Raw genomic sequence first — 26,116 nt, 5'->3', positions numbered from 1 at the left:
ATTCTGCCAATTTGGCTGTTTTCTGGAGGGCAGTCAGCTGTGGACTCGGGGTCTAATTTCTGAGCAGGAAATGCTATGACCCAACCATGTCCCGCGGCCCCATTCCAGTCATGACATCTTGCAGTATGGGTCTGTTTTGAACATTTCTGCCAGGGTTGTTGTTGGTTTCCAGATTGCTCCTGTTCTTACTCATTATTGACTGTACTCAGAGATCTGAGAAATCAATAGTGATGCCACTTGGTATATCGAAAAAAATTAAAACAATGCATTGCTTTACATAAAGAAGGTTCAGTGATTGACCTCGTCATTACGTTCTTTTCTGTTTTTGCCATCACATTGCAGCCTAGCCTGCAAATTTCACCCATTTTTACCACACTTTCACATTGGTGCATTACCGCTGCATTTAAATAGTGCAAAATAGGGATATCAAGTTCATGGAAGAAGCGCAGGCCTCTACTCTGCATTAAAAACGACCATGTATAATTTTTTGTGAGAGGTTTATAGTTAAAAAAACAAACGTTAATTTCTGTTTGTTGGTGTCACAGATGGTACTAAACTATGTAATAGGAGGGAAGTTGTGAGATGGAACAGTGTCTTAGCATTACTGATAGACATACCAGAGGGGCAAATATACCCCAGGCAAGTTATTCCTTTTTATTATTTTCTTTAGAAAAATCATACATATCAACTTCTTCTGTTGTATGGGGAATAATGAGATTCCCTTGTAAATAGTAGGGGTGGGTAGTAAACACCGCTCTGTCGGCGGAGTTTGTGGAGTTTTGCCACTGCGCACTCCGCTTCAGTTCCGTGAAAACTTCACCAACCGCCTGTGGAGCGAAGTGTACCGGGCGGGCTCTCCCCTAAACTACATCCCTTAAGAGAAGTGCGGAAGGATACACATTTTCAGAGTGGTTGAGAAAGGCGACGGGCCACTGTTGAGGTCTCGATTGATACAGAGAACAATGGTCCTTGACCAATAATTCAAGAGGAACTTATTTTGTTTAACTCAATAATCAGTTGAAACATTTCAGAGCTAGCAAATGTCAGCTCACAGTTTATATTCAACCATTTGCATTTGCAAAAATGTAGAAGATGTGCAACAACCAATTTACAAAACAATTAATATTTATTCAATTGATAAAAGACACAACATGGTTCAGAAAAATGGAGAGGGTCATAAAAGGAAGAAAGGTTGTTCCAAGGGGAACGTGTAAAGGAGTGCTCAAGGGTGTCAAAAAATTCAAAGTTTAGGGGGATATAGAGTTTTAAAGACTACATAGAACTGATACTGAAGAACAGTTTGTTGTTGCCTGGCCAATCACAAGATAAAGTTTGGCAATTCACATCAAAATCAGAAGATTTTTTCTTGGTTGGAATGGGGGTGACCCAGGATCACATAGGGGAATTTTGTCGATGTTTTGATCCGACTTGACGGCAAAGAGGGGTAATTTAAACCTCAGCCATGCGGATCTTCCTCAGGACAGGGGGTGGGAGGGGGTGACCTTCATCAACCGTGTTAGGCGTCCGAAGCATCCAGGGGGTGAGGCATTAACTATATTCTGTATATGACCTCAATCGTAGTTGTGAATCATCATTTATTGAGGTTGTGGTGGGTATGGCATCAGTACCCGCAGTAATGTCGCGCTGAGTGCGCACAGGCAGCAGATCTGGTCGCTAAATTGGTTAGGGCCACAGGCTAATGAATAGAGCTTGTGGTGCTTCAAAAAACCAGCTTCCTCACTCCAAGACAGTCGCAGCATTTGGCTACGATTGAGGTCATATACAGAATATCATAATGGCCCCCTTTGTAACTCTCTGGCAGACAATTTCAAAGAATAAATTGCAAACATCTACAAAAATCTCTCTTTTCACCCCTCATCTACCGATTCTCTGGCCATTGCTGCCCCTTCATCTAAGTTTAGCTTTGTGAGTCGGGCCCTCTGTTTTAAAGTCCTTCTGGTGCTAAGCACCCACCTAACATAAAGCCCTGACTCACACACTATTCCACTCACATTTTCTCTCTCTCTTTCTCTTTCAGACACATACACACACTCACTTTGTCGGTATTTCTTGCTCCATTTCTCTCTCTTTCTTCAGACAGTAATAACAACCAGCCAATTAGTGTTGTGTAAACAAGGCAGCACCAGTGTGGCACTGTTTACACAACCCTTTTGGGCTATCAAACACACAGACCTGTAAACAACAATCCGTCGGAGGGATCAACGGAGCCTTGGTCCCCTAAAATAAGTGCTGGTCGGGCCCATCGACACTCACTGGCACACATGAACCATTGTATATAATGTGCATTTTCCAACACCATGACAGTGAGTAGCTTTCTCTACAAATGCAGATCTCCCGCCTTCCTTTACGGTAAGAGCACAGATACATTTTTATGGAATAGATGTGACTAAAAATTTCAAGCAGCAGCTTATAAGCCCAATTGTACTCCTCATCCATTCACCCTTGAAAACCAGATTGACGCAGACATAAACAGCTTGCCTGCACTAGGCTCCTCCTTTGAAAAGGTGTGCCATTCTACATCACACTATCATCACGCAATGCAGCCTGTCTTCAAAGGCTAAGATGTGCAATGTGCTCTAAATGCACTATAGAGGCTGAATGTAATATTAAACTATATGTTGGAAACAGAATTTTGTATTTCTGTATATAAATGTGCAATCTTTAAATCGCTGTCAGGCGTTATAGCCTCCAGAAGATGCATTTGGGAGCATGGGATTTCGCCAGTCATGCATCTTAGAGTGGATTAGCTAACAATAATGACAGGACATGAAAGGAGTAGCTTCAGCTTGGCAGTTTCATCAGCAAGCAAGAGAACCGAAATCCAAGGGTAGAGAAACAGACAAGCAGAGAGAGAGTGTGAGAAAGAGAGATCGAGAGAGGGAAAGAGATGGAGAGAGTTTGCACTGCCTTACCTTGCTGCTAGGAATTATGCACCTCTACGTGGTATGTGAGGTACGATTTTACTTTGGTTTGAAGGTTTGTTTTTATTTTTTATGGTTTATGCTATCTGTGATTTTGAAGAGCCCTAATTATATGTCTTTGAACTCACATATTTTGCACATCTGTCTGAATACTGCCTGCAGACTAACTTGAATTGACTGCTATGTTCAGACAGCAGGCAGTTTTAGTGGTCTAATGTGGTTTTGAAGGGGGTCACTGAGGCACCAGTGAGAATCACTGGCATTACAAAACTATTTTTGTTTCATCATGGACTTAAAAAAGCCCTTAAACCTTGAGTGCCACGGTTGAAATCAAAGAGTGATGAACAATGAAACTGTGCACTTCTGGCTACAAATCTATAGACAGAAACTTGCACATTATGTTATAAATTTCCTGCACCCAGTTTTATTAAAAAACTTCTTTCACAATTTAACGGTAGATTTTGATCATAGGCTTTGGATCTGGCAGCCTTCTGGGTTAAATCCTATACATTTATACTCTAGATGCCCGCATTAGAAAGTTGTTACCCACCGTGTGGCTTAAAGGGTCACTTTCTGAAGTACCATGGGCATGTACCCCATGCCAAATAATGACTACCTTTCCCCTTGCCCATACACAGGGAAATGCACTTTCGTACTTAATAATAGTGAAAATTATGTGATATCAAACTCACCAAGTCAATATATAATAATAGGGAAATACTACTTTACCATCACCTCTATGACCAACTAGCCACAGCAACACTACTAGCAGAATAAATGTGAACTTAAAAGTAACTAAAGAAGACAAATTCAAAAGACCTATCCAACTCCTCAGCCATCAATAAAAGCAACCCACACACAGGAGGATGGCATGGAAGTGACTCTCGTATTGGGGTCTTTGACGGCCAAGTCGTCAAAGCCTTTTCAGATTGTGAATCTATAGGAAGCTTGATTCCCCAGGACACAGCCAGTCATCCTGGAAATGATGGCAACTCCAGCCATCAGACAGTATTGAGTAGGACAATAGGAACCTACCAATGTCTTATAGGCTTGATGTGAAGTAAATTGCATGACCCAGTCTACCCTTCTCATTCTTCAATCTCTGAATGGGTGGATCCATCCTGATTTCTCTTAAAACTCTTCAGTTAGAGTTAAAAATACCACATACGATAGTGTTTAATTACACATATGACATCTATCTTTTTTAGACAATGTGATTGATATCTGTCTTGTGTACTGCTTCCAAATTGATTGGAAATAGGTCTCTCTACATGTTTCTGTTCAGCAATCTGTCACTATTACTGAATGAACCAGCACTGGATCAATGTTTAGTCCATATTGGTGGTTACTGACATGATAGTGGATTTGGTAAGTAAAGCTATTGTTCTCACTGATATCAAAATTAGAGAGAACTTTCACCAGCCTCATAACAATTATACTTCTTACGGGGGAAGTGACTTTATTTTTACATTTGAAACAGAAATAGATGTTGTTCTTATGTCCTATCACAGACTGCTGCTCCCTCCACTTGAACCCAAGAAAATGTTTCAACAGAAGTGGTTCTGCATTATGCTTTTTCAGCTAGCAATATGAAAAGGCAGAAATGAAGAATAGATAACAATTACCCGTGGTTACATAGTGGATATTATTCCTCTATACATGTTATTATTTCTGCAGATTTCATATCCTCTAGAAAATGTATACTGTTCCTTATAAGTCATTTCACTTTACTGAAAGATATTGATTCAGCAGATAAGCAAATGACACACTACGATAATATTCTATTCTTCCCTAGATTCCTATCGGAATATTGATGTGCTTTGGGCTGTATTCGCTATCTGGGAAGTATTGATAGCTCATCTCATGGTGTGTATATTTGCCTTTAACTGCTAGAAGAACGTTAGTTTTTTGGAGAGAAAATGAACCTATTCATTAATATCATACCTTATGTGAGTGCTTTGTCTCTTACAGGAATCTATCAAATATGCCACTCGACAGTAGTCTCTATAGGCAACTTTTAATATAAGTTATCTGCAAGACAGATGTTCAGAATAGGGGTGAGAAAAATATTTTTGCTCAATGTATGCTTATTTTCCATTTCCATTATTTACTAAGCCGCAAATGTGTGCCTCTATTGAGTACCACCATCAACATCTTTATAATCAATTATTCCAAAGCTGCCTTTGTACCATTAAGGTTCTGCAAAACGCATTTAGACCTGCTTCCAAGAGATCTTCTCTGTTATACTACTTCCTGGGATTTTGTCAGAAACACCACCACCATTTTCAATTGTTTCAGATAAGACTGGTTTCCATTCTATAGAAGGAACACAAGATTATATAACATATAGGTGTGCTGTGAAATACTGTTGCATTGAAGTTTGCATATTTGTAATCCCTTTGAGACTATAGAATACCTAAACAGTACTAATATACAGTTCTAGCAGATTTTGATTGATTTGAGTGGTTTCAGAAGCCTTAATGATTTCCATTAATGCAGTAACGAGAGCAGAAGATTTTATACCACTACTGAGATTAAAATATCTGAAAATCTCTTAAATCCCAGAATACAGCAGATTTAAAACTAAATGGTTTATTTAGAGTTTGGCTGATGGGATACTCAATCAAAACATGGCGGATAGCCTGTCCGTCCTATTTCAGGTGCCACAGACTATAATGCACTTGTGATATGGTAGAGAGGACATCCTCCACATTTGTGATGGAGTGTAAATGTCTGGCAAACCTTAAATAAGGCCCTAAACTACAGTTCTCAGCACTCCATATCACATTTTTTTCAGAAGACTGTAAGAAATGTGCAGTTCAGCACTTATTGACTTTTACACTCCTCTTAGCTTAAGAGTATTATCCTTACTTATAGGGGGTCTTCAGCCAACCCGCTTCAAAAATTGGTCTCTTATTGTGTCATTCATATTTGTTTTCACATACTACATAATACAGCAAATGGAAATGGGTCTGCCCACCTAAGCAATTGGCTAAAGTCATTATGCATGATGACGCACCGCTCTTTAACAAGTAGCAGTTACACACACAAAGTAGTGGCAGTGTTTTCTCTGGCAATGTACACTCTTTGAGACCAAGAAATCTATTAATTTTTTGGCGTTGTGATTTTTTAGATTGATGAGTGCCTCCTGGCAGTGTCCCCAACACAACAACCATTAACAAAGCTAAATTGTGACAACCAACACCAGACCTTTTGGCTTTGCCACTGCTTTACTACTGGCCATAATAGTAGAAGGATCCATTTTATCTTTCTCAGATGTTTTGGCCAACATATCTGTTTGTGAGGTTATGGCTACATATCTGTTTGCATTTATTGCACATAAAGTATGGCAGAGGTTATCCAGGTATATTTAAAAGAGAGATGTTGGATAGTGTCTGTTTAATTGTGTACTTTTTTTATGTAGGTGGTGCAGCACTACAGGTAGCAACTTTTGTGCTTTACTTCCAACTAATAATTGCTACGCCCTTTGTTTTCACTGCAACGCAAATGGTTAAAATTCTGTATTCTATGCAAATACGTAATCAAATAGTTATATATTATGTATAAAGAGTAGTTTGTGGTGACTTTCATTGGCTCTACAAAAAGTCGATCATGATGTGAATTTTGGATCAGTATTATCTGGAAAGGAAATACATTTGGTTTCAGGAATAATTATATTCGTTCTTTTTTGACATTTGCTCTGGAGTCAGTAAGTGTCTGGACAACAAACTTTGACACAATCTAGCCAACACCTTAGACCAGATGCCCACCACCAACTCCCATTCTTTGTGTTAGGACCAAATTGGTTTGCGGTAAGGTCAATTTGCCAACAAGGCTCCTCCCTCTGGAATCTATTGTCCTGCATCTTTGATATAAAACCAACAACATATCTTTTCTCATACAACTGAAAACACACCTCTTCTACCATTTGCTTGCTCTTGAATGACTCATAGCCTGCCTGATTTATTTTCTTTCACCATGCAACATGCACGTTGTAGCCTGATTTGCTGGTATGAAAGACAAAATATTTAAATTAAAAAATTGCGTATTTTTTGCTGCACCCAAAACGCTTTAGAATTAACCCCTACACTCACCTGGGCTTATTTTATCAACAACATGCGTTAGATACAGAGGGCATAAACATTAACGCAAAAAGATGAGGGATAAATGTGTGTAAAGAGAAAATTATATGTACAAACATATCTTTTGCAAAACATTCACTTCGAAATATAATTAATGTATTCGTTTTATGTCATTATGAACAAAGCTCACATCGTTATATAAAGAAGAAAATACTGATTGATGGTTAATCGCTGCTCGTCAGCTAGATAATTCAATCATATCAGTGTATTGATCTATTTTGAACCAAGTAGGCCCAGATTTACTAATGGTCTGCATTACCCTTGCCTCACACAAAGTGAAACAAGGCAACACAAGCCGTTAATTCAGATTTACTAGGCCACCAAAAGCCACCTTCCGTGGATATGCCTGGCTTAGTAAATCTAGAGTATCGCAAGGCAGCGCTTGCATTACTCTGTGATGGGAAGGCATTCAGTGACTGGAGTGTGGGCATTCCCACGCATCCTGCCATGGATATTGGTGCATTCCCAGATTTATGAAGAATAGTAAATGTGGCAATGCGTCAAAATGGCACGCCTTCCCAACAGAGTCGTAATGAGGAAAATATGTTTATTTCTCCTTGTCATTTCCTCTTTCTATGTGCTGGGGCCTCTGAAGATTGTTTTTGAGTAGGACTGTGTTCGTTCTTGCACACAACAATCCTACCTGTAACACAAGCACCCTTGCATCATGGTGCAAGGATGCCAACATTGCCACTGGGCATCACTGAGTGCGCCAGTGCAGAGAGAGAGCCGGAATGCACCATATCCTAACTATGGCGCATTCCTTCTCTCTTCCTGTCACGAAGTACAGCGCAGTAAGTTGTTTTGCTGTGTTGAATTTCTGGGCCGTAATGTCTTTTTTCCAAAAGGTGGAAGCTAATAACCAAGGCAAAGATGCTGACTGGGACTTATCATCACAGAGATCTCAAATAAATTGCAGATGCTCGCAACAAGTTTTGCATATTATAAAAATAAGCTGTAATCCTTACCTTCCTGGACTGCATGGAAAGGGTTGTTGCCGTCCACAAACGTCACGGAAAATGTGATCTTTTCCGTCTGCAGGATGTCTTCATTCTGGTTGAGGTCAGCAATGGCCATTCGAAACACTTCATCATCCCTTTTTGCAGATTCATCAAAAATTGCTCCTGAAAAAAACCACACATGCCCCTAGTTAGAAACTACTCAGCACTGGGATGAAGCAGAAAAGACTGACGCAGACACAGCTGTCAAAGTATTTACTGTCACTGTCAAAATATGTCTCCAATTTTAACAAGTTATGGTAAGAGTTGACTTTTCAGTTCCTGAAATGCTGTAAGTGGCAAGGTCTGTGCCGTGCTGCTTGTGGTCGCTTTATGAATGACAGGTGGCAGTCAGTAGCCCTTGGGTGCAAGTCTCCCTGACACGCATATACAGCAGAGCAACAAATCTATATGACAGGCAGGAAGATCGGCGTGATTTCAATCTTGTGCGCTCTTTTATAGGTTGACAAATAAATGTGCCAATGACAAAGGATCTACGCTGAGAAACCGCATACCATATGAATCATTTATGGACCATAGCAGCTCAGGTAAATAAAATTCTTGCATATCTGTGTGAGAAATTATTTTGAATTAACAAGATTTCGTATCACGCTGATTTATGCAGAGCTGGGCAATAAAAATATTTTGATACTTAATTTTGATGCTGAACATATGTCGTTTCCTCCCTCTCCACGAACATTTGTAAGGCCTCTGCCTAAGACATTTATTTTGTAATGCACACTATTTATGGCTATTGATGGTGATTGCTATTAGCATTTGTTAGAAATGGCCCTTTTTGCAGGGTTATCCTTAAACTTTTTGCTTCTTCCTCCTTTGTTTTTCCTGATCTGTGGTTGTTGGCTATAGAACTTTGGGCACTTTACCACTACTGATTAGTGCTAAAGTGCATATGCTCTCTGTGTAAATTGTTATTGTGATTGGTTATCCATGATTGACATATTTGTCTTACCAGTAGGTCCCTAGCAAAGTGCACTGAGTGTGCCAGGGCTGGTAATTCAAATGCTACTAGTGGGCCTGCAGCACTGATTGTGCCACCCACATAAGTAGCCCTGAAAAGAGGTCTAAGGCCTGCCACTGCAGTGCCTGTGAACAGTTTGTTAACTGCCATGTCGACCTGGCCAGTGTACCCACTTGCCAGGCCTTACCCTTACCTTTTCTTACACCTAGAACACCCCTATGGTAGGCCCAATGTACCCCCCTGGGCAGGGTGCAGTGTATGTGAAAGGTAGGACATGTACTAGTGTGGGTAACATGTCCTGATAGTGAAATACTGCTAATTTTGTTTTTCACTATTGAAAGACTATCTTGCCCATAGGACAGAATGGGGAATGCTGTGTAACATGTCTGCATATCCTCCTATAGGAGTGAGATAGAAACTTGAAGTCTGGTATCCCTGAACTCAGGATTTAATAACAAATCTTTTAGGAAGGATGGTTTTTAATTTCTGTGTTTGAAAATAGCACTTTTAGAAAGTGGCTATTTCCTTGTTCAACCTTTCTGTGTGCCTCTGCCTGTTTGGGATTGACTGTCTGGTTTGAGAGTGACAGGGGCTGGGGTGGCTCCAGGAGTCTGGGTGAGTCAGCACTAGGTTGAATAGGCCAATCTGCATTTGGAGTGGTGGGAGGAGTAGCACCTGGGTCTGAATACGGCTGTGCGTGCCTTCCACAATTCTGGCTCCACCTCCTGCGGTGTGGCTGATGAACCTGGCCCACACTAACAAAGGAAGAAGTTGTGCACTGGCAGAGTGCACCCAGAACTGGTTTTGACTGGGTCCAGGACCCCTCACACATAGAGAACAAAGGCTTTTGGGGTATAAATACTAGAGCTGACACCCCTGAAAGTTAGACTACTTCGTGATCAAGAGGAACCTGTTGCCAAAGAGGACAACTGAAGAGACTGAGGAGAAGTATTGCACTTGCTGTGTGTCTGGGGCTGGCCTGCAGTTTGCTGTTTCTACTGAGGAAAGGACCAAGGGACCTTGCTTTGTGCGGTGTCCCCTGCTTGAAGAAGGACTTTGTTGTGTGCTGTACCCATCTGAAGAAAAGTCTCCAAGGGCCTGAGAAGAGCTGGCCTCCTGTTTTGAATTCCCAGGCACAAAATAACTTCACCCCCAGCTTCCCTGAACTTCTTTGCTGGGAGTTCTGGCCTGCCAGAAGGTGCCTGTAACTGTGTGTGAGGCCTTTGCTGTTGCGAGCTGGAAGTGCGATGCAACGAGGAAGAAGCGTGTCGCTGCCGTAGCAGCCGCTGTAGCAGTGCCGAGGAAGCGTGTTGCCACTGTTTGCTGCCGCATACTCGGAGAAGCGTGTCGCAGGGCCCGTCGCATCGCTGAGGAAGCATGCCACCACTGCAGCTGATCGCCGCCACCGAGGGTGCCGTCACATCACCGGAGAAGCGTGTCGCAGGGCCTGTCGTGGCTCAGGAAACCACCGACTTCGCCGCACGGCCGTCGGGCGTGCACGCATCACCTCCATGTTGTCAAATTGCATCAAAGACACCATTTTGTCACATCGCACCGGATCGTCGCAACGCATCGAGGCGCCATTCTTGTCGCATCGTGACCGGAGCGCAGGAAGAATCGATGCATTGCATTCTCTGTGACCCTTTTGTTTTTTTTGCTTTACACATCCAAGGTACTTTGAGAATAAAATGTCGCAATTACCATCTACAAGCTTATTTTCGCAACAACCTTTTTAAAGACATTCTACTGAGTATCTGTATGTTGGATTTTTGTCGTTTTGGTCTTGTGTAGTTTAGATAAAGATATTTAATTTTTTAAACTGGTGTGGAGTCCATTTGTGGTGTTTTCACTGTGTTACTGTGAGTGTTGGTACAAATACTTTACACATTGCCTTTGGGATAAGCCTGTCTGCTCGTGCCAAGCTACCAAGGGGGTGAGCAGGGGTTATCTAAAGTGTGTATCCCCCTTACCCTGACTAGAAGCAAGGGTTCCTATTTGGTCAAAGGTACCTACCTCTGCCAACTAGAGACCCCCCGTTTTAACAGCATTATATTGTTCCTTCCTTTCTCTTCACCTTGGTTTTTCTTCCAGAGGCATGTTCTGCCTTTCCTCTTCCGTCTTGCCTTTCATCTTTCCACCTTAAGATTGTCCCACATTTTTAATTCATTGTAAGTCAGGTGGAAGGTAGATGGGTAAATAAGTGAACCAGTCAGTAATTTGAAAGACATAAGTAACCATCCTTGCAGTTCTGGGAAGTAGCATGTAGGTATTTAAATGAGAAATACAAGTAATACAATTTAAGTGCCTAATTGATTTCTGTCTTAAAACCCAGTGAAAGCACATTAGCTGCTTTTGAAGACATTTTATAGGATTTATATTGGCCTCCGTGAATACCTAATGCACAATGTTGAACTCCAGAATTCGGATAAAGTATTGAACGTAGGATCACATTGGTAGTGATGCCCTAAGAAAAGTGTTATAAAAAGTCCAGTATGCTAATAAGGTTTCTGCATTCTGGTGATACCAAATTGTCAGGTAGCCACGTCACCAAGGATACATGCGTCAAAAAAATATGCCAAATAAATGATTTAGGAAGTAACTCTCCTGTCGACATTTCACGTAATTTTATTTTGTAACGATGTCGAGAGGGCCCATTAATACAAACAGACGGCCTGTTTACTGCAGAACTCTCTTTCCTGTCACATCAATAATTCTCCGAGAAGTCTATGACGATGTGTTTGTTCTCTGGGGACAGCACTGCATATTTCAGCATTTTATTGAGTGTTCACAGGATGTTTTGCTTTTGTGGTCGCATCGTTTTCAAATTGTTTCTCACTTTAAAGTATGGAACGGATTTTTCTTATAATTAGATTCTCAGTGATCTTGTCAGGGAGCATTGAAAAATGAACTTGTTTCGTTTTAAATGCATTAGCCTTTGCACATATTCCCTCTTAAATGTTTGTCTAACATATGTATATTAGCAGTCAAGGAGTTATATACCATTAATGTTTTTAATTCTAGAAAATAAAATACGGTGTCATAATCTCTCTTTTTGAAGAGACTTGCTGTAGGTTTTCCTGTTATTAGTCACAAAACTAACTGAATAAATTACTCAATGAAGGTAAAGTCGACTTAATGCTGACGAAATTTGAAACTCAGGTGCTTCAGTTTGTCTTCATTTTTCACATACTTAACTTTCATATTCTTCGACATCACTTCCTAGGGTCTAAAAGGCTAACAGAATAAAATAGTAGCAGATTTAAGCATTTATATTAATAGCTTGAAGACTTCCTATAAATATTAGGTTTCTGTGAAATCTGCTCAGGCAATCCTCTAACAGGCCCCGTGATTCCCACTTGTTAATTTACAGAGCATTTTCTTCTGACATAGTTTTCTGAGGTGTCCTTAAATGTTAGTTTATAAATGTGCATAATTATTCTAGCACATCTAACCTCTAAACAAGGGAAGATGTGACTGTCTGTATTAGGTACTATGCTATCATATGTAGGTGTCCAGGGTATCTCTATTCTTGAACACAGAGTGTGCACTGATGCTTACTGCTTAGGTTGATTGTAGACAATAAAATAGCATAGAAGGTTTCCCATGGGGGACAAATGCTCATTAAGATTTAGGGCCTGATTAGGAGTTCAGTGGGCCATGGGACCGCCGAACCTTTGGTGGAGGTGCAGTGGTGGTCATGGACCACCGTTAGCCGCATTCCGAGTCTGGCAGTCGGACCGTGAGGGGAATGCTGCAACCACCGGGGATCCGCAAACCCTTGCGGTGACTCGGCGGTCCTGAGGTTGCAATATACTTCGCAGTGTCAGTGCGGCACTGCCAAGCATATTATGAGTTTCCCCCACCTCACTTTTCACGGCGGTTAGCATGCTGTGAAAAATTAGACTGAGAGGAAACAAAGGGAGCCCCTTGTGTCTCTGGGCCTGGCAATACATGCTGGGGGGCACATATTGTGAACCGGCACGGGGAATGGCCTTTGACGTTTCCATTGCGGTGCCTTTTTGCGCCAAAGGACCACCCACCAGACTACAAAAATACTTGTGATCTAGCAGGTGGCTGGCGGTGAGCATTGGCGGTGCAGGAATGGGGCGGCGGCTTAGTGACCCACTCCTACACCACCAAAGTGGTAACCAGACCTCTACTATCCAGGGCCAGTGATTTGATTATACGGATATGCAAATTATGTGCAATTATAATTGGTAGTGATAGCCTAGTTGTAAGTCCCTAGCATATAATAGGGCATGTAGGTTTAGCGGCACAGTAGACTTAATGCAGTTAAGTGTGCACTACTCTGGTGCCTGCTGTCATTTTAAAGGCAGGTCTGCCTTTCAGGCTGTCTTTACCATAACTGTATATGTAATTTCAACTTTGAATTTAAAGGTACCTCCAGAGTCTCAAACTGCCTTCTTTTTACATATAGGTCAGCCTAAGGTCTCCCCGTGGTGCCCCGGGTGTAGGGTGCCTTGTAACTATAAGCATGGACATTATAACGTATGTTTAATAAGCCCTGATGAGGGAAAAATTAATAATGGCACCATAGGCTAACATTGAGATCTATTATTTAAGTATAAATATTGACAGAAGCCACCTAAAAATATACTTCAACGTATCTAATTAATAGTTAGGATAAATCCAACAACTTTCCACTGTTAGAATTCTAATAATTATTTTTAAAAAAATAGGTTATTATGCTTTCTTTTCTGTGAGCCAAATTCCAGCTTTCCAGCTGCCCTCTCCTGATTGGCCAGCCTTTCCCAGGCTGAGCCCGAGCTGCTTGATAAGATGTGAAGTGTCCTGCCAGAGTAGGCAACAGATTCCCTGTGGGTGGAAAACTTCAGGTGCAGAAGCCGAAAGAGAGGAAGAGGGTGGGGAGATCCAAACTGGTCTTCACAGGGAGAAATATAGTTTGGGACTAGCACAGACTGGCCCTCACATCCTGCACCCCCAGCCACAAAGGAGCCTCAGTAATTAGAATAGTCAGGGGTTGGAAGGAGTATGTTAGTGAAACTTAGCCACACCAGTGGGTTGGCTTAGCTGGATCTTAACCCAAAGGAGAGACTTTCTCCATGTTGGATTTTGAGAGAACAGTGCTTTCTGGGATAGGAATATGTCACACTTTGGAAGAAGTGGTCTGGCACCTGGGTGGCACACTGCGTCCTATTGGTCAGGGGTGCCCCCCTGCTTGATGCACAGAAACTGTGGGAGAGCTGCATAGCTACTCAGATCTGCTGCCTGAAACTACAAGGAGAAGAAGGGCTGCCCTGATGGAATCGGGATCTCCACCCAAATTACTGCAATCTGAAGGACTGTACCTGCCGCACAATCTGGTACTACAGCCCTCAGGACTGTACCTTGATTAAAGGAGTGGACTCCCTGCAAGCTACAGGTTAAAAGAGACCACCAACATCATCTCCACCAAGAGTTCCCATCCTACAGTGCGTCCAGTGAACGTTTAAGGATTTGGCCGGGTGGATTGTGTGAATTGTAGTTCAGACATCCCAAGGACCATCTAGCTGTTTCCAGACCCTTGTATTTGTGTTTTGGACACTGTGGGGCAGATTTATGACGACTGGCGCATCCCTGCATATCAGCAGGGATGCGCCAGTTATTATGCGCCACAGCTGCGCCACCATGGATGCGCCGCATTTATAATGCGGCGCACCATGGGGCAAAAACGGCACAGATGCGTGACGCATCTGTGCCGAAAAGTGGCGCATTGCTGGAGTTGCGTCGCAAGCGCGACGCAGCTCCAGCAATGATCTGGGGGGCCCTATCTTTAAAATGCTGCGTCAATCCTTACGCCTGCTTCAAGCAGGCGCAGGGTTTTGACGCAGTATGGGCCTAAAAGTGACTGAGTGAAATCTTGTAGATTTCACTCAGCCACTTTTAGGAGGCGTTCCTGCGCCGGAACGCCCCCACCTGCCCTGGAACGCCTACATGTGGTGCAGGGCTTTACAACGTGACGCATCTCCCAGATGCGTCACGTTGTAAATACCCCGCACCATGGCGCAGGATTTGCGCCGCTGCTGCGTCACAAAAGTGACGCAACGGCGGCGCAAAAGTGGCGCAAGTGCAACATAAATCTACCCCTGTAAATGCTTAAGGAGACCGGGAAAAAGATCCAGAAGTTTGGTGAAATTTGGGACATTTTTGTCAAAATGCTCCATAAGGTGACTGACTCGACGCCAAGAGTCAAGCTGGCTACCTTCAACTGCGACCCGCCATGGATTTCAGGTTTTGTCCTGCCGAAAGCTCCAGTGTTCCAGACTTACAGGATTTGAATGAGGTCTCACACGGCAGAAATCCAATGATGTTGCATCGAAATCGGATGGTAGGAGGGAACCACTCAACGTTGAGAGAAAAATCCTCCAGAAACGTTTCTCTGTTCGAAGGCAACATTTTGACTGAGGGCTCTTGTTTTGTGTATCCGACCAGTGCTTCAATGTGGTTGGCCTCAAACTTTGACTTTACCTCTGTGAAGTGCTCCCAGATGTCCCAAAGTGGCGCTTCAGGTTTTTGAGCACTAGAAAGTGTTCATTCTCTAAAAACTCATATCTCCAGTTCCCTGCACTGGACGATTTTTTATTTAGGTGTCTATTTGTTAATAAAAATATAATCTATTTTTATAAATTGGAGTTGGATTTTTATTGTGTGTTGTATCGTACCTATTCAATGTATTGGTGATTTTAAATACTTTACACACCTGTCTCCTAAGTTAAGCCTGTCTGCTCGTTGCCAGCTACCAAGGGCTGAGCAAGGAAATCATTTATTGAGAACCTAACTTAGCATTTTATTGTGTTTGTGGCCTTATTAATAGTGGTAAGTCACTATTCATGACTACTAATAAACCACTTTCCAACATACACACTGATTCGCAAGTAAAATTCCTGACTAAAAATCTTACATGTGTTCTTTAGATGTTAACGAAAATCCCTTCATTCACTGCACTGTACTATTTTCCTTCACATTTATTTTAATATACTAAATGTCGGACCTCTTCATCTCTGAGGGTCACCCCTAATCTTTTTGTCTTCACCCTTCCTGTTTTTGCTGAATTCAGTTTTTGTTGTCCTTAGGACTTTGTGCACTTTACATCTGCTAACAAGTGCTAAAGTGTGTGTGTTCTCTCCTTTAAGAAGGATGAAATTAACTTACACCCAATTGGCACATTTAATTTACTTGTAAAGCTCCAGTAAAGTTGTTCTTCGTGTACACGGGGTCTGTTAAATGCTACTAGTGGGCCTGCAGCACTCATTGTGCTACCTGCTGTAGTAGACTTTTTAAAATTTCTCTGGTCTGCCTTCTGGCTGCCTGTGTGCAGTTTGAAACTGCCAAAATAATCATTTTGCCATGCCTAAACCTTTCTTTTATATCCATGTGTTACCCCAGGGCAGACCCTAAACAGCCCATAGGAGAGGGTGCTTTGTATTTAAAAAGTTGGACATGTACTTTTTGGTTTTACATGTGCTGTTACAAAAAAACTCTCATAGGATAACATTGGGTTACCTTATTACATTTTATAAGTGATAACTTTAATTGGGAGCAGGTAGGAATGTCATGTTTTGTGTCTGAGGAATTGTAATTTAAACCACTCTTAAGTGGTAAAGATGGATTGTAAGACACAATTTTGCAAACCGACTTTTAGAAAGTTGAAATTTTCTTGTCTTAATCATGTGGTGCCCGCAGCCTGCTCCTGGGTCACATGACTAGGTGTAGTTGGCAAATGGTCTTTGTGTATTCGTCCCAGACAGCCACACAATAGAGGGTCTGGGTGTTGGCAGGAAGGATCATCTTGAGGGTAGAGTTTTTACCTCTGACACTTGCACTTCAGAGAAATTGCCTCAGCTGACACAGAAGGAGTTCACGTTAGACTTTTATGCCATCAGACAGAATCAGACCAGAACAGGGAGGCAGGAAATTTCATACACATCTATCGAGGGAAGACTCCAGAAGTTTCTTCCTCTTGAAATTGGGCACCAGGTCTAAAAAATAGACTCTCTGATCCATTCTTCAGTACACTCCAGGACCAGTGGATACTAGCACTGCCCTGCTGCCAGAGGACTACCATGCTGCTTGAGGCCTGATGTGCTGTTTGAAAAGGAAGACTGGACCTCCACCCATTATCGCAGGTTAAGTGACTACAAAGGTCAACCAACTGACCTTTGGTTATGAGCTACAGGTACCTAACAACTGCCCAGCTGACATACTGCACTGGACCTCCCTGGACCTGCAATTCGACCTGTCTGAGCCCTGCTGGACTTTGCTGAAGTGAATTCCTAATCCCCAAGAGGTGCCTCCCAGGTCCCGGACTTTTGGTGTGGCATCAGTTGAGGTCTTTCTAAAAGAAAAGAAATAAAACAGAGGTTTTGGGCTCTTTGTGATTATGAATGGGCCAGTTTGCACCAAGAACTTGCCATCTGCACCAACAGCCAATGGGGACCTCCAGTGAACCTAACTCTATGCGCTACTGAGACTGCCACACAACAGGTAAAGCGAGATCTGCACTACAGCATCGATAGCACACAGTGACCGCCAGCACAAAACTCCAGCAACAACCATCCATGATGCTCTCCCAGCTACTTGCATTATATTCTACCATGAATGGAACTCTTCAGGCTCGACTTTTAGGAGGTGACTTTTTCCGTGGGCCTAACCTGGTCCCTGTATCCTGCCTGTGCTCCACCGTTGTCAACCTGAACTTGAGATTTTCACCAGGTCTCAAAAGATAGATAACTGCAAGTGGCACTTTGTAAGGGCATACTTCTGACTCTACTGATTGGAATTTTGTCATCAAATAAATTATTATATTTTACTACATTTTTCAAAACCCGTGTAGGGTTTTTTTGTGTTGTGTTTTCACTGTTTTACTGTCAGTACGCTGTGTATATACTTGACACATTTCCTCTAAATTAAGTCTGACTGCTTTTGTGCCAAGCTACCAGATGGTTAAGCACAGATAAATTTAGTGTATTTTTTGTGGTTCACCCTCACAATAATTGTGGATGCTGCTTGAGCAGAGTTTCACCACCCTCAACCAACATCCCAATTCCTCACACTAAATATTGCGATTACGTGAAACATGCAATTAGAGAACTGTTTATATTGTGCTTGTTTACTGCAGTAATGTGTCACTATTGCTGGAATGGAAGAACTACTGAAACACAACAGTTCCAAAATACAGTACTAACGTGTGGGTGGCATATACTAAGAATAGCTCAAACTATATATTATTACTAATTTGAGCATATCACACAAATATAAACAGAGGGAACATGAGAAAGGTTCATAATAAAATACAACATTAATACTAGTAATAAGTACTTTGAATATGCAGTGAACCTTTATGTAAGGTGTAGAAAAAAATACAGGTGTTTGAAAGCAACAATGGCGAGAAGGGGATCTGTTGACCCAACATGCAGATCACTCCATCATGGTTGAGACTGTAATATTTTACTTTGTGACTCATTTTTCCTAGATATATTATCACAAACTTCCATGTTGGAATTAATATTCCCACTCTACTCCTCCACATATACTTATTCTCTTAAAAAAGACTGTCATTGGCTCTATCTCAAACAGCACAGCTCATGTGATTATACATGCAGCCAGGCATTAGCAGTTTTTTTACTCAATATGATGATTAAGATAAGAGATTTTTAAGTCGCGTGCAGTACAAAGGGAGTTTTCAAAAAAGATACAAAGGGCTAGCATCACTGATATTGATGCGGTGGGTTTGATTTGTCGCTCATTACAATAAATGGTGAATGCTTGGGACAGCAGACCTCTATTCCAGAATTTAGTTTAGCATAATGCCTGCACTGGGAGCAATGTCACAAATTGTGACACATCTGCAATCTACATCGTGGAGTGGATGCAGTGGTCCTGGGGTCTAATGGCGTAGCTGAGGGCAGCGCAGCAGCACTTCACTTTCACCCCCCGCTCTTACCTGCACGCACCTGCCATCACTGGGTGGCAAACTGCAGGACCGCCCTGGGCAGCAAAAGCCCTAGCTTCGCCATTACAGGGGTCTACAGCAGGCTGTTCAAAATGTCCCCAGAATGCACCTCCAGAGTATAAGATGTCAAATATTGACAGATTACACCTTAAGAACGTTCAACTTGCCCTTGGCAGTAGCTAACAATTTCATACTTGAAAAACACAAAATCAGTCATGACGAATTTGTTCATAGTGTAATGATTTGCAAAGGGATGAATTCTCCTTTATTTTAGATTAACAGTGAATGACAGTGTATACACTGAGATTTGTTATAAAGATTTTGAATAGCTAAAGACTTGCACTTTCTCAAAGCCATTTGCGCAGGATTTTGCAAATGCAAAGTCCTTTGTTCATGATGCCAAAGATTTGTATTACCTGCCACAGTTAGTAACGCTAAAGGCTTTAAACCCATTGAAAGGGTATTTTGGTGATGTCTTTATTACCCTTTAAAAATTGAAATTAAATTGAATTAGTCCCTTGGCGATACAGTGCTTAACAGCAGAAATGCGACCTATGCACAGAGTACAGTTGCTGCCGGTACTATGAACAAGTCCCCTTTGCAGGCATGTTATTGAGCATTTCCGCCTTAGGCTGAATTTCCACTCATAAGACTCAGACAGCAGGTTTCTGCAGATGAGATCCTGGTGTGTAGAGAAACAGCTGTATGACTGAACAGATTCTTCTCTAGCAGTTTGACACTTTTCAGTTTCATGCAAAAACATTGCGTGTATTTTGCAGTATTTATCACTCAGAAGCTAAAACCTACTGGGTAAATACCAGCTCGCTTTTTATTTTTTCATTGGTGTAAATGGCGATTTGTCCTTAAACACATCGGGGCATATCAGCAAGCTGGAGATGAAAAATTATCGCCGCTTTAGCGTCCGTTTTCGGACGAAAAGCGGCGATAACTTTATCGCTTAATCATCAAGGTCACGCTAACGTGTGATTCCTTGCTTTAGCTCCCTTTCCCATAACGCCCACCTTTGCATCTCTAATGAGATGCAAAGTGGGCGTTCCGTCCCAAAATAGCTGGAGAAATGTCGCTAAGCGACATTTCTCCAATTATCAAGGGAATCGCTAACAGGCATAGCGATAAGAAAAGTAGCACTAACCACAGTTAACGCTACTTTCCTTACTCTTGCTTTCACCCTGACTTAGCCATTATATCCAGTGTAAGGTGGATATAATGGCTAAGTATGCCCTGCCTTATCAGCAAGCTAATGCCAAAATGTGTGAGATTATCGCTGGATTTCCAGCGATAATCTCACTTTTGGCTGTTAGCGCGAGGAATTTTATCGCTTTTGAGATAAGCGTTGCTGATAGCACGCTAACTCAGCGATAAAATTCCATGATAGCCGGCGATAATTATCCTAGCACTAAGTGCGCTTAGCGATAATTATCGCCGGCCCTTGCTGATATGCCCCAGAGTTTTTTAGGCATTTTGTTTTAAAAGGAATGTATTCTTGTGAGAACATTTAAATGAATCACCTAAGTCAGCTTTGTATATACTGTTCTAGGTGATCGAAAGCTTTTGAACAAACTGTTGTGTGCTTGTTAATTTTTACTATATTATGAAAAATCATTGTGGGTTTCTTTAAAACCATCTTTGCCACCAAGCAAGAACTTTCATAATTTGAATTAATTATTAATTTCCTCCTTTGGAAGAAGGTTTTTGAAAAGACTGGAACACATTACTGGATGCCATTAAGTGCTATACATTTATTTGCGGAAGAATCAATAAACTTTGCAATTTAGGAGACACAAGAAGCTGACATCTTTTTGGAGAGACAACCTTCTGAGTGTCGCTGGTTGTATTATAATATACATATTATATATACATTTTAAAGTTTATTCATTCGAGTTTGCAACTTATAACATGCTTGTGCACTTTAGGGGTTTTAAATAGCACTAACGGCACTTTCAATAGAACATTTTAGTACAGAGAAACACTATATTAGGCCCACTTGGGCTATATTGTCAATGGGTATGGAGTTAGGGGACAGGATAACATGGGTAAATAAAAGTGTATGCATCACTTAGTACCCATACAAATTGGCAAAGCTATCTAATACACAGGTATAAAATAAAGAAATATAAGGTACTTCGTTTAAATGGTGTAAAAAATGATAATTTGTTTTGCACATTACAGCAGGTTATTGTCATTGTTTGATATTTTAATGTATTTGTATCAAATGTGAATAAGTACTAATAAGTGCCTAAATAACCCAGTAGGCTATCCTACACATGTTGGACAGAACAATGAATTGTGAGGTACACTGTTCAATATATGTATATAATAATGTTTTACATATTTCAGTATTTTATTGCCATCAGTTGATATTTTAATTCATTTGATCAAATCTGATTAGGTCATACAGTCCTTCTGTGCCATTATGATGTAATTGCTATGTATAGTATGTTTTCTCTGTCTATAATATGCTCGCAGCACATGTTTATGCACTTGTCACTTTAAATCAGATAGCTTATTCTGTGTCGTGTCATGTGATCAAGGCCTGTTCAGGCCAAAACACGGGGAGGCACACAGGTGGCACAACAAGTGCCCCCCTGCATTCTTGTGCCCCAGTTCCTGCACAGCATAGACTTTTCAGTTCATGTCGGGCAAAAACTGTTTTTGGCATTCCCATTGCGGTGCCCATTTTTAAAAGCAGCGCTCTGTGATCACCAAAAACCAGCCTCCAAGACAGGAGGAAACTCCTAATCTTGCAGGCAGTCTGACCACAACTTTGGCGGTGTGGCGGACCTGGCGCTGCACCGCCTAAGTCACAATCGGCTCTAAGACTTAATGTATTATGGAAATATTTTTCTTCATTTTAAATGCCCCCCTTTTAAAATACAGGAATGTATTTTTCAGTTAAAAATATGGCACAGAGTCTACTGGCTAATGGAAGCAAGAGGCCTGCTATTTGTAAATCCGACTTTTCGAAATGGGAGAAAATTAAAATGAAGAGTTAACTCAATCATTAAGGTAACTCTTTATTTTATTTCTCTACGATTTAAAAGCATTAGAAAACATAATTTTGTTCTCACATTCCCGTTTTGAGTTGACAAGGACTTATCTAAGATTTAAATACCTCAGTGCTTCAGTAGTTCACCTCTGTGTCCTGTGTCATAAATCTAACTCCAGCACTGCTCATTATCAGGTCCACTATCTGTAGCCTGAAGATAATAATATAAAATTGACACAACCTTACCTTAATTTCAAAAGAAAAATGTGACCCTTATTTAAAAATGAACTTAAGGCTGTGAGCTACTCTGAAGGTGTCAACGAGCTACAATGGACTGATTGGAGACACCTGAACTAATGTGTTCTCTTCCTTAAAGGTACATTTTCAGACCAAACAGATTCTGCCCCTCCTGAAAATGCCTGGCTTAAACATCTATGTCCACAAAAAGTCCCATCTGATCAACCACCAAGTGCAAGTAAATACAATTAGGGAGACAGTTATATACATTAATTAAAGGAAAAGATTAGACAAACTTGGTCAATGATACTGTAAGGTTCCACAGCACAATGCTGTCTGAAAGCAGCAACCATCCAAGTGATCACGAAAGCCCTATATATATGTGATCAACGTGACTCCCGTCCCCACATCCTGATCAACCTGTTCCCACAGGCTGGAGTAACTAATGAGCCAGGAAGGGAAGGTCAACAGATCACCCCGCAGATGTTGGTGGTATAGAAAAAGGGCTTTCTCCTTGAAGAAGAAAAACTATTTTGCATTCAGAGAAAAGAATTGAAAACAGTAACTCCATTTTCCCTGTGCTGAAGTATATAAGCTTGGTACATCCCCACACAAGAGGAATAGGGATTTGTTGGGGATGGCAAATGACATTCCAAGTAGCAGGCTTGGAAACATATACCTGGCACACGTTTCCAAGCATACCTTTGCCAACATTTGTGAACTGAAAAAACAAGTACATTCAGCAAGAAATGTAAATCCCTGCCTTTACTTTTACATATTTTTTTAAAAAAAAATTAGAACCAAAGTTTCAAAATTCAGTAGACCTTGTAAAGTGTCTGATGTAACATTTGTCAACCATCAGAGAACATTTTGAAATTTCACCAACCAGTATTCCCATGTAAATTATTCAAAGTATTCCCGAGTGCTACCTATTATTTTCACACACATAAAAGGTGACATGAAAATATACGATCTCAGATCGTCCCTTTAATTAATACTATGTGTATTCTGCTCACTTAAAATCGTATTTGCTGTTTGGCAAAGTGGGACTTCTGCTGCAAATCCTATGTGCTCACATCCCACCAAACCTACCAATGGGGCACTCACTGACTCTTTAAGTCCAGATTCATTAATGCAGGCCAGTCCACCACACGGCATCCACCTCTGGTGCTTTTTAAAGTCTTCCATATTAAAGGCAATCCTTATGATACAGGTCTGCCCTGTCTGAGTAGGAAAAGTAAACTATTTCCCCCCACGTGTAGGAAGAACATTCTCTGCGTATTATGGTAACTGAGTATTTAATTCACAGACCTCCCCCCCCCCACCGCCCCCTTCATGTTTCTTTCTGAGAAACACAAATATGTTGAGCAGGTCATTATGTCATGAAAGCCCACCCAGCTCCATTTTTGACAAAAGGTTTCGCACTGTGTTTTTTGATGAATTATTAGGATCGACGGTCTGCAGTGTGGTGAGCTGGGGCTGGGACTAACCGACCTCTTTATGCCTTAACTTTAGACTTGTTATTATATATGTTCAATATATAAATACGTATGAACTAAAACTTTGTACATAAATATTTCAATGTTAAACTACCAGAGATTATTTTTAGAATAAACATTAGTTTTATTTTTTTGCCAACTATGTTGACAATGCTTGTTAAAGGAAATATCACTACTGCTACTCTGGATGTGCTTGCATAAATAGATGTTAGATGCAAAATGTATAGTTATCACCAAAAAAGTGAGATATCCTGTTCAGTAATCTAAATTTCTTAAGACATTTCTTAATAACAACTACACATAAATATAAGTAAATGAAAAGTATACAAAATTAAAGTATTTGGTGCAGATCACAAAACATTTCTCACTGGTGTTATTGCGTATCCTTGGTGATAAATTCAGCAGAACTTGGTGAAAACATTTTATACCACTCTATGATGAGAGCAGATTTGTGGAGAAGCAAATGTTTGACGAAAATATATGTGCATATGTGTTGAGTTACATTCTGCTGTGGTGGTGAAGTGTTATGTTGTTGTTTGTGTTACTGTGCTTTTGTTCTGCAGTATTACCTTGTGTTATGGTTGTGTTTTACTATGGTGATGTGTTCTGTTTTTATTAATTTATTGTTTTATGTCTGTTATGTTCTTATTGTGTTATTATTTTGCTTTTTGGTATGTTATTGCGTTCTGTTGTGCTCTGAAATGCAATACGTTGCTTTAACCCCTTCGCTGCTGCGGACATTCCGCTGCAGCGCTGGGGGGGGCAGGGGGGCAGCGCGGCGGGCCTATGCTCATGACGGAGCCGCTCCGTCATGAGCCACAGTTGAGCTGTGCTCATGACGGAACGGTTCCGTCATGACTCCGCCCATTTGCGTTGTCGCCCCGCACAGGCGGGGAAACAGCGCCGCGCAGGCGGAGCGGCCGCCGACAGGATTGTCATGACGGAACCGTTCCGTCATGAGCACACGGCAACCGTGGCTCATGACGGAACGGTTCCGTCATGAGCAGGGAAGGGGTTAAAGTTCCAGGACAAACAACAATTTGCCACTGTCTATGGTAATAACTAGGGGTGGGCGTAGCTTGCAAAGTTTTGTGTGCTGTAATTGCACAAAATGCATCTTGCACTCATCAAACTACCCAAAGGATGGGTAGGTTAAAATTCAACTACAAAATGCAATTTCGAGTTCATTTTCAGTTGCTCATGTTCAAAACAGTGCGGCTCATGTTTGGATTAGTATTTTTACACTCAAAAGTTACCCAAATGGTCTGCTCAGGTAAGACATTTACCTGAAAAATTAGTTGACTGCCCACATTAAAGGAACTGCCGCTCACCTTCAAAATACAGCTGTTACTTTTTGCATTTCTAGTTTCATGCTCAAAATTGGCCTGAACAGTCCACTCTGTAAAATATCTGTTTGAAGTGTCGCTCGTGTTCAATAATTGCCAGAGCGGCACATCTTCCAATAAATGTTTCCCCAAAATTACACAATGTGGCTCAAGGGCATAATCTCTGTAATTTGATATAAATGTTGTTATTCAAATTTACCAAAATGGTGCCAAATACTCCAGCATAATTCCATTTTCCCCAAACCTCATGTTAAAACAGTACTGCAGCGGGTCATCCATTATTTATTACACCAGTCATCCCAAAAGTGTGACTGATCACAGCTCACTTTATGTGATGTGGCCCTCTGTCATGTTCGATGTTCATAGACAACAGTGTTTTAAAAACCTAGGGGCATATTCTCAAGGACCTATCGCTGAGTTAGCGGCACTTTATCGCCGCCAAAGTGGCGATAAATTCATCGCATTATTCACAAGCTGGTGCTAATAGCCGATTTCACCAGTTTTCCGGCGATAACAGCTGCAAAAAACATCGCCACAGATGACACCAGCAACTACTGCTAATGAGATGAAGACTAGGCGTTCCTGTGCAAAAAGCTGTGACAACACCACTTTGCAACATTCTCATCGACCAGCCAGATCAGCAATAAGTACACAAAACTTGCAATAAGGTGCGTTAGCAGCAGGGATTTATCACCTGCTCCGACCTGGTGTTAAGTCGGACGACACCCTGCACCATAAAGGTAGCCCAGCCCAGAGCCACACCTGAAGAACAACAGATGCCATGGAGCTACTCATCATGCAGCTCGGAGCCCCAACAAGGCCACAACACCCACAGCCACCACCCCGAGGCCCGCCAGCCCCCTGGGACGCCCCCCCCGGACCACCACAGAGGCAGCGCAGACAAAGACAGCGGACCTTCAGAAAACGCACCAGCTTCACAGATTTAACAGCAGAGGATGTCATTGCCCACTACAGGCACAAAAGGACAACCAT

At 41.6% G+C, this 26,116-nt stretch overlaps 1 protein-coding gene across 1 annotated transcript in view; it reads right to left on the bottom strand.

The window, feature by feature from the left end:
- Positions 1-26,116, bottom strand: part of GRID2 (glutamate ionotropic receptor delta type subunit 2) — a 2,613,212-nt gene that overhangs the window by 2,105,397 nt on the left and 481,699 nt on the right. Inside the window, exon 2 of the mRNA XM_085641143.1 lies at positions 8,053-8,208. Within this exon, the coding sequence (XP_085497269.1) occupies positions 8,053-8,208 (156 nt within the window). The remainder of the gene's footprint in view (positions 1-8,052; positions 8,209-26,116) is intronic.

The sequence above is a fragment of the Triturus cristatus genome, chromosome 2_2 (genome assembly GCF_964204655.1).
Source record: "Triturus cristatus chromosome 2_2, aTriCri1.1, whole genome shotgun sequence".
NCBI lineage: Eukaryota > Metazoa > Chordata > Amphibia > Caudata > Salamandridae > Triturus > Triturus cristatus.
The sequence above is the reverse complement of the archived record's forward strand: the minus strand, read 5'-3'. Positions and strand labels throughout refer to the sequence as shown.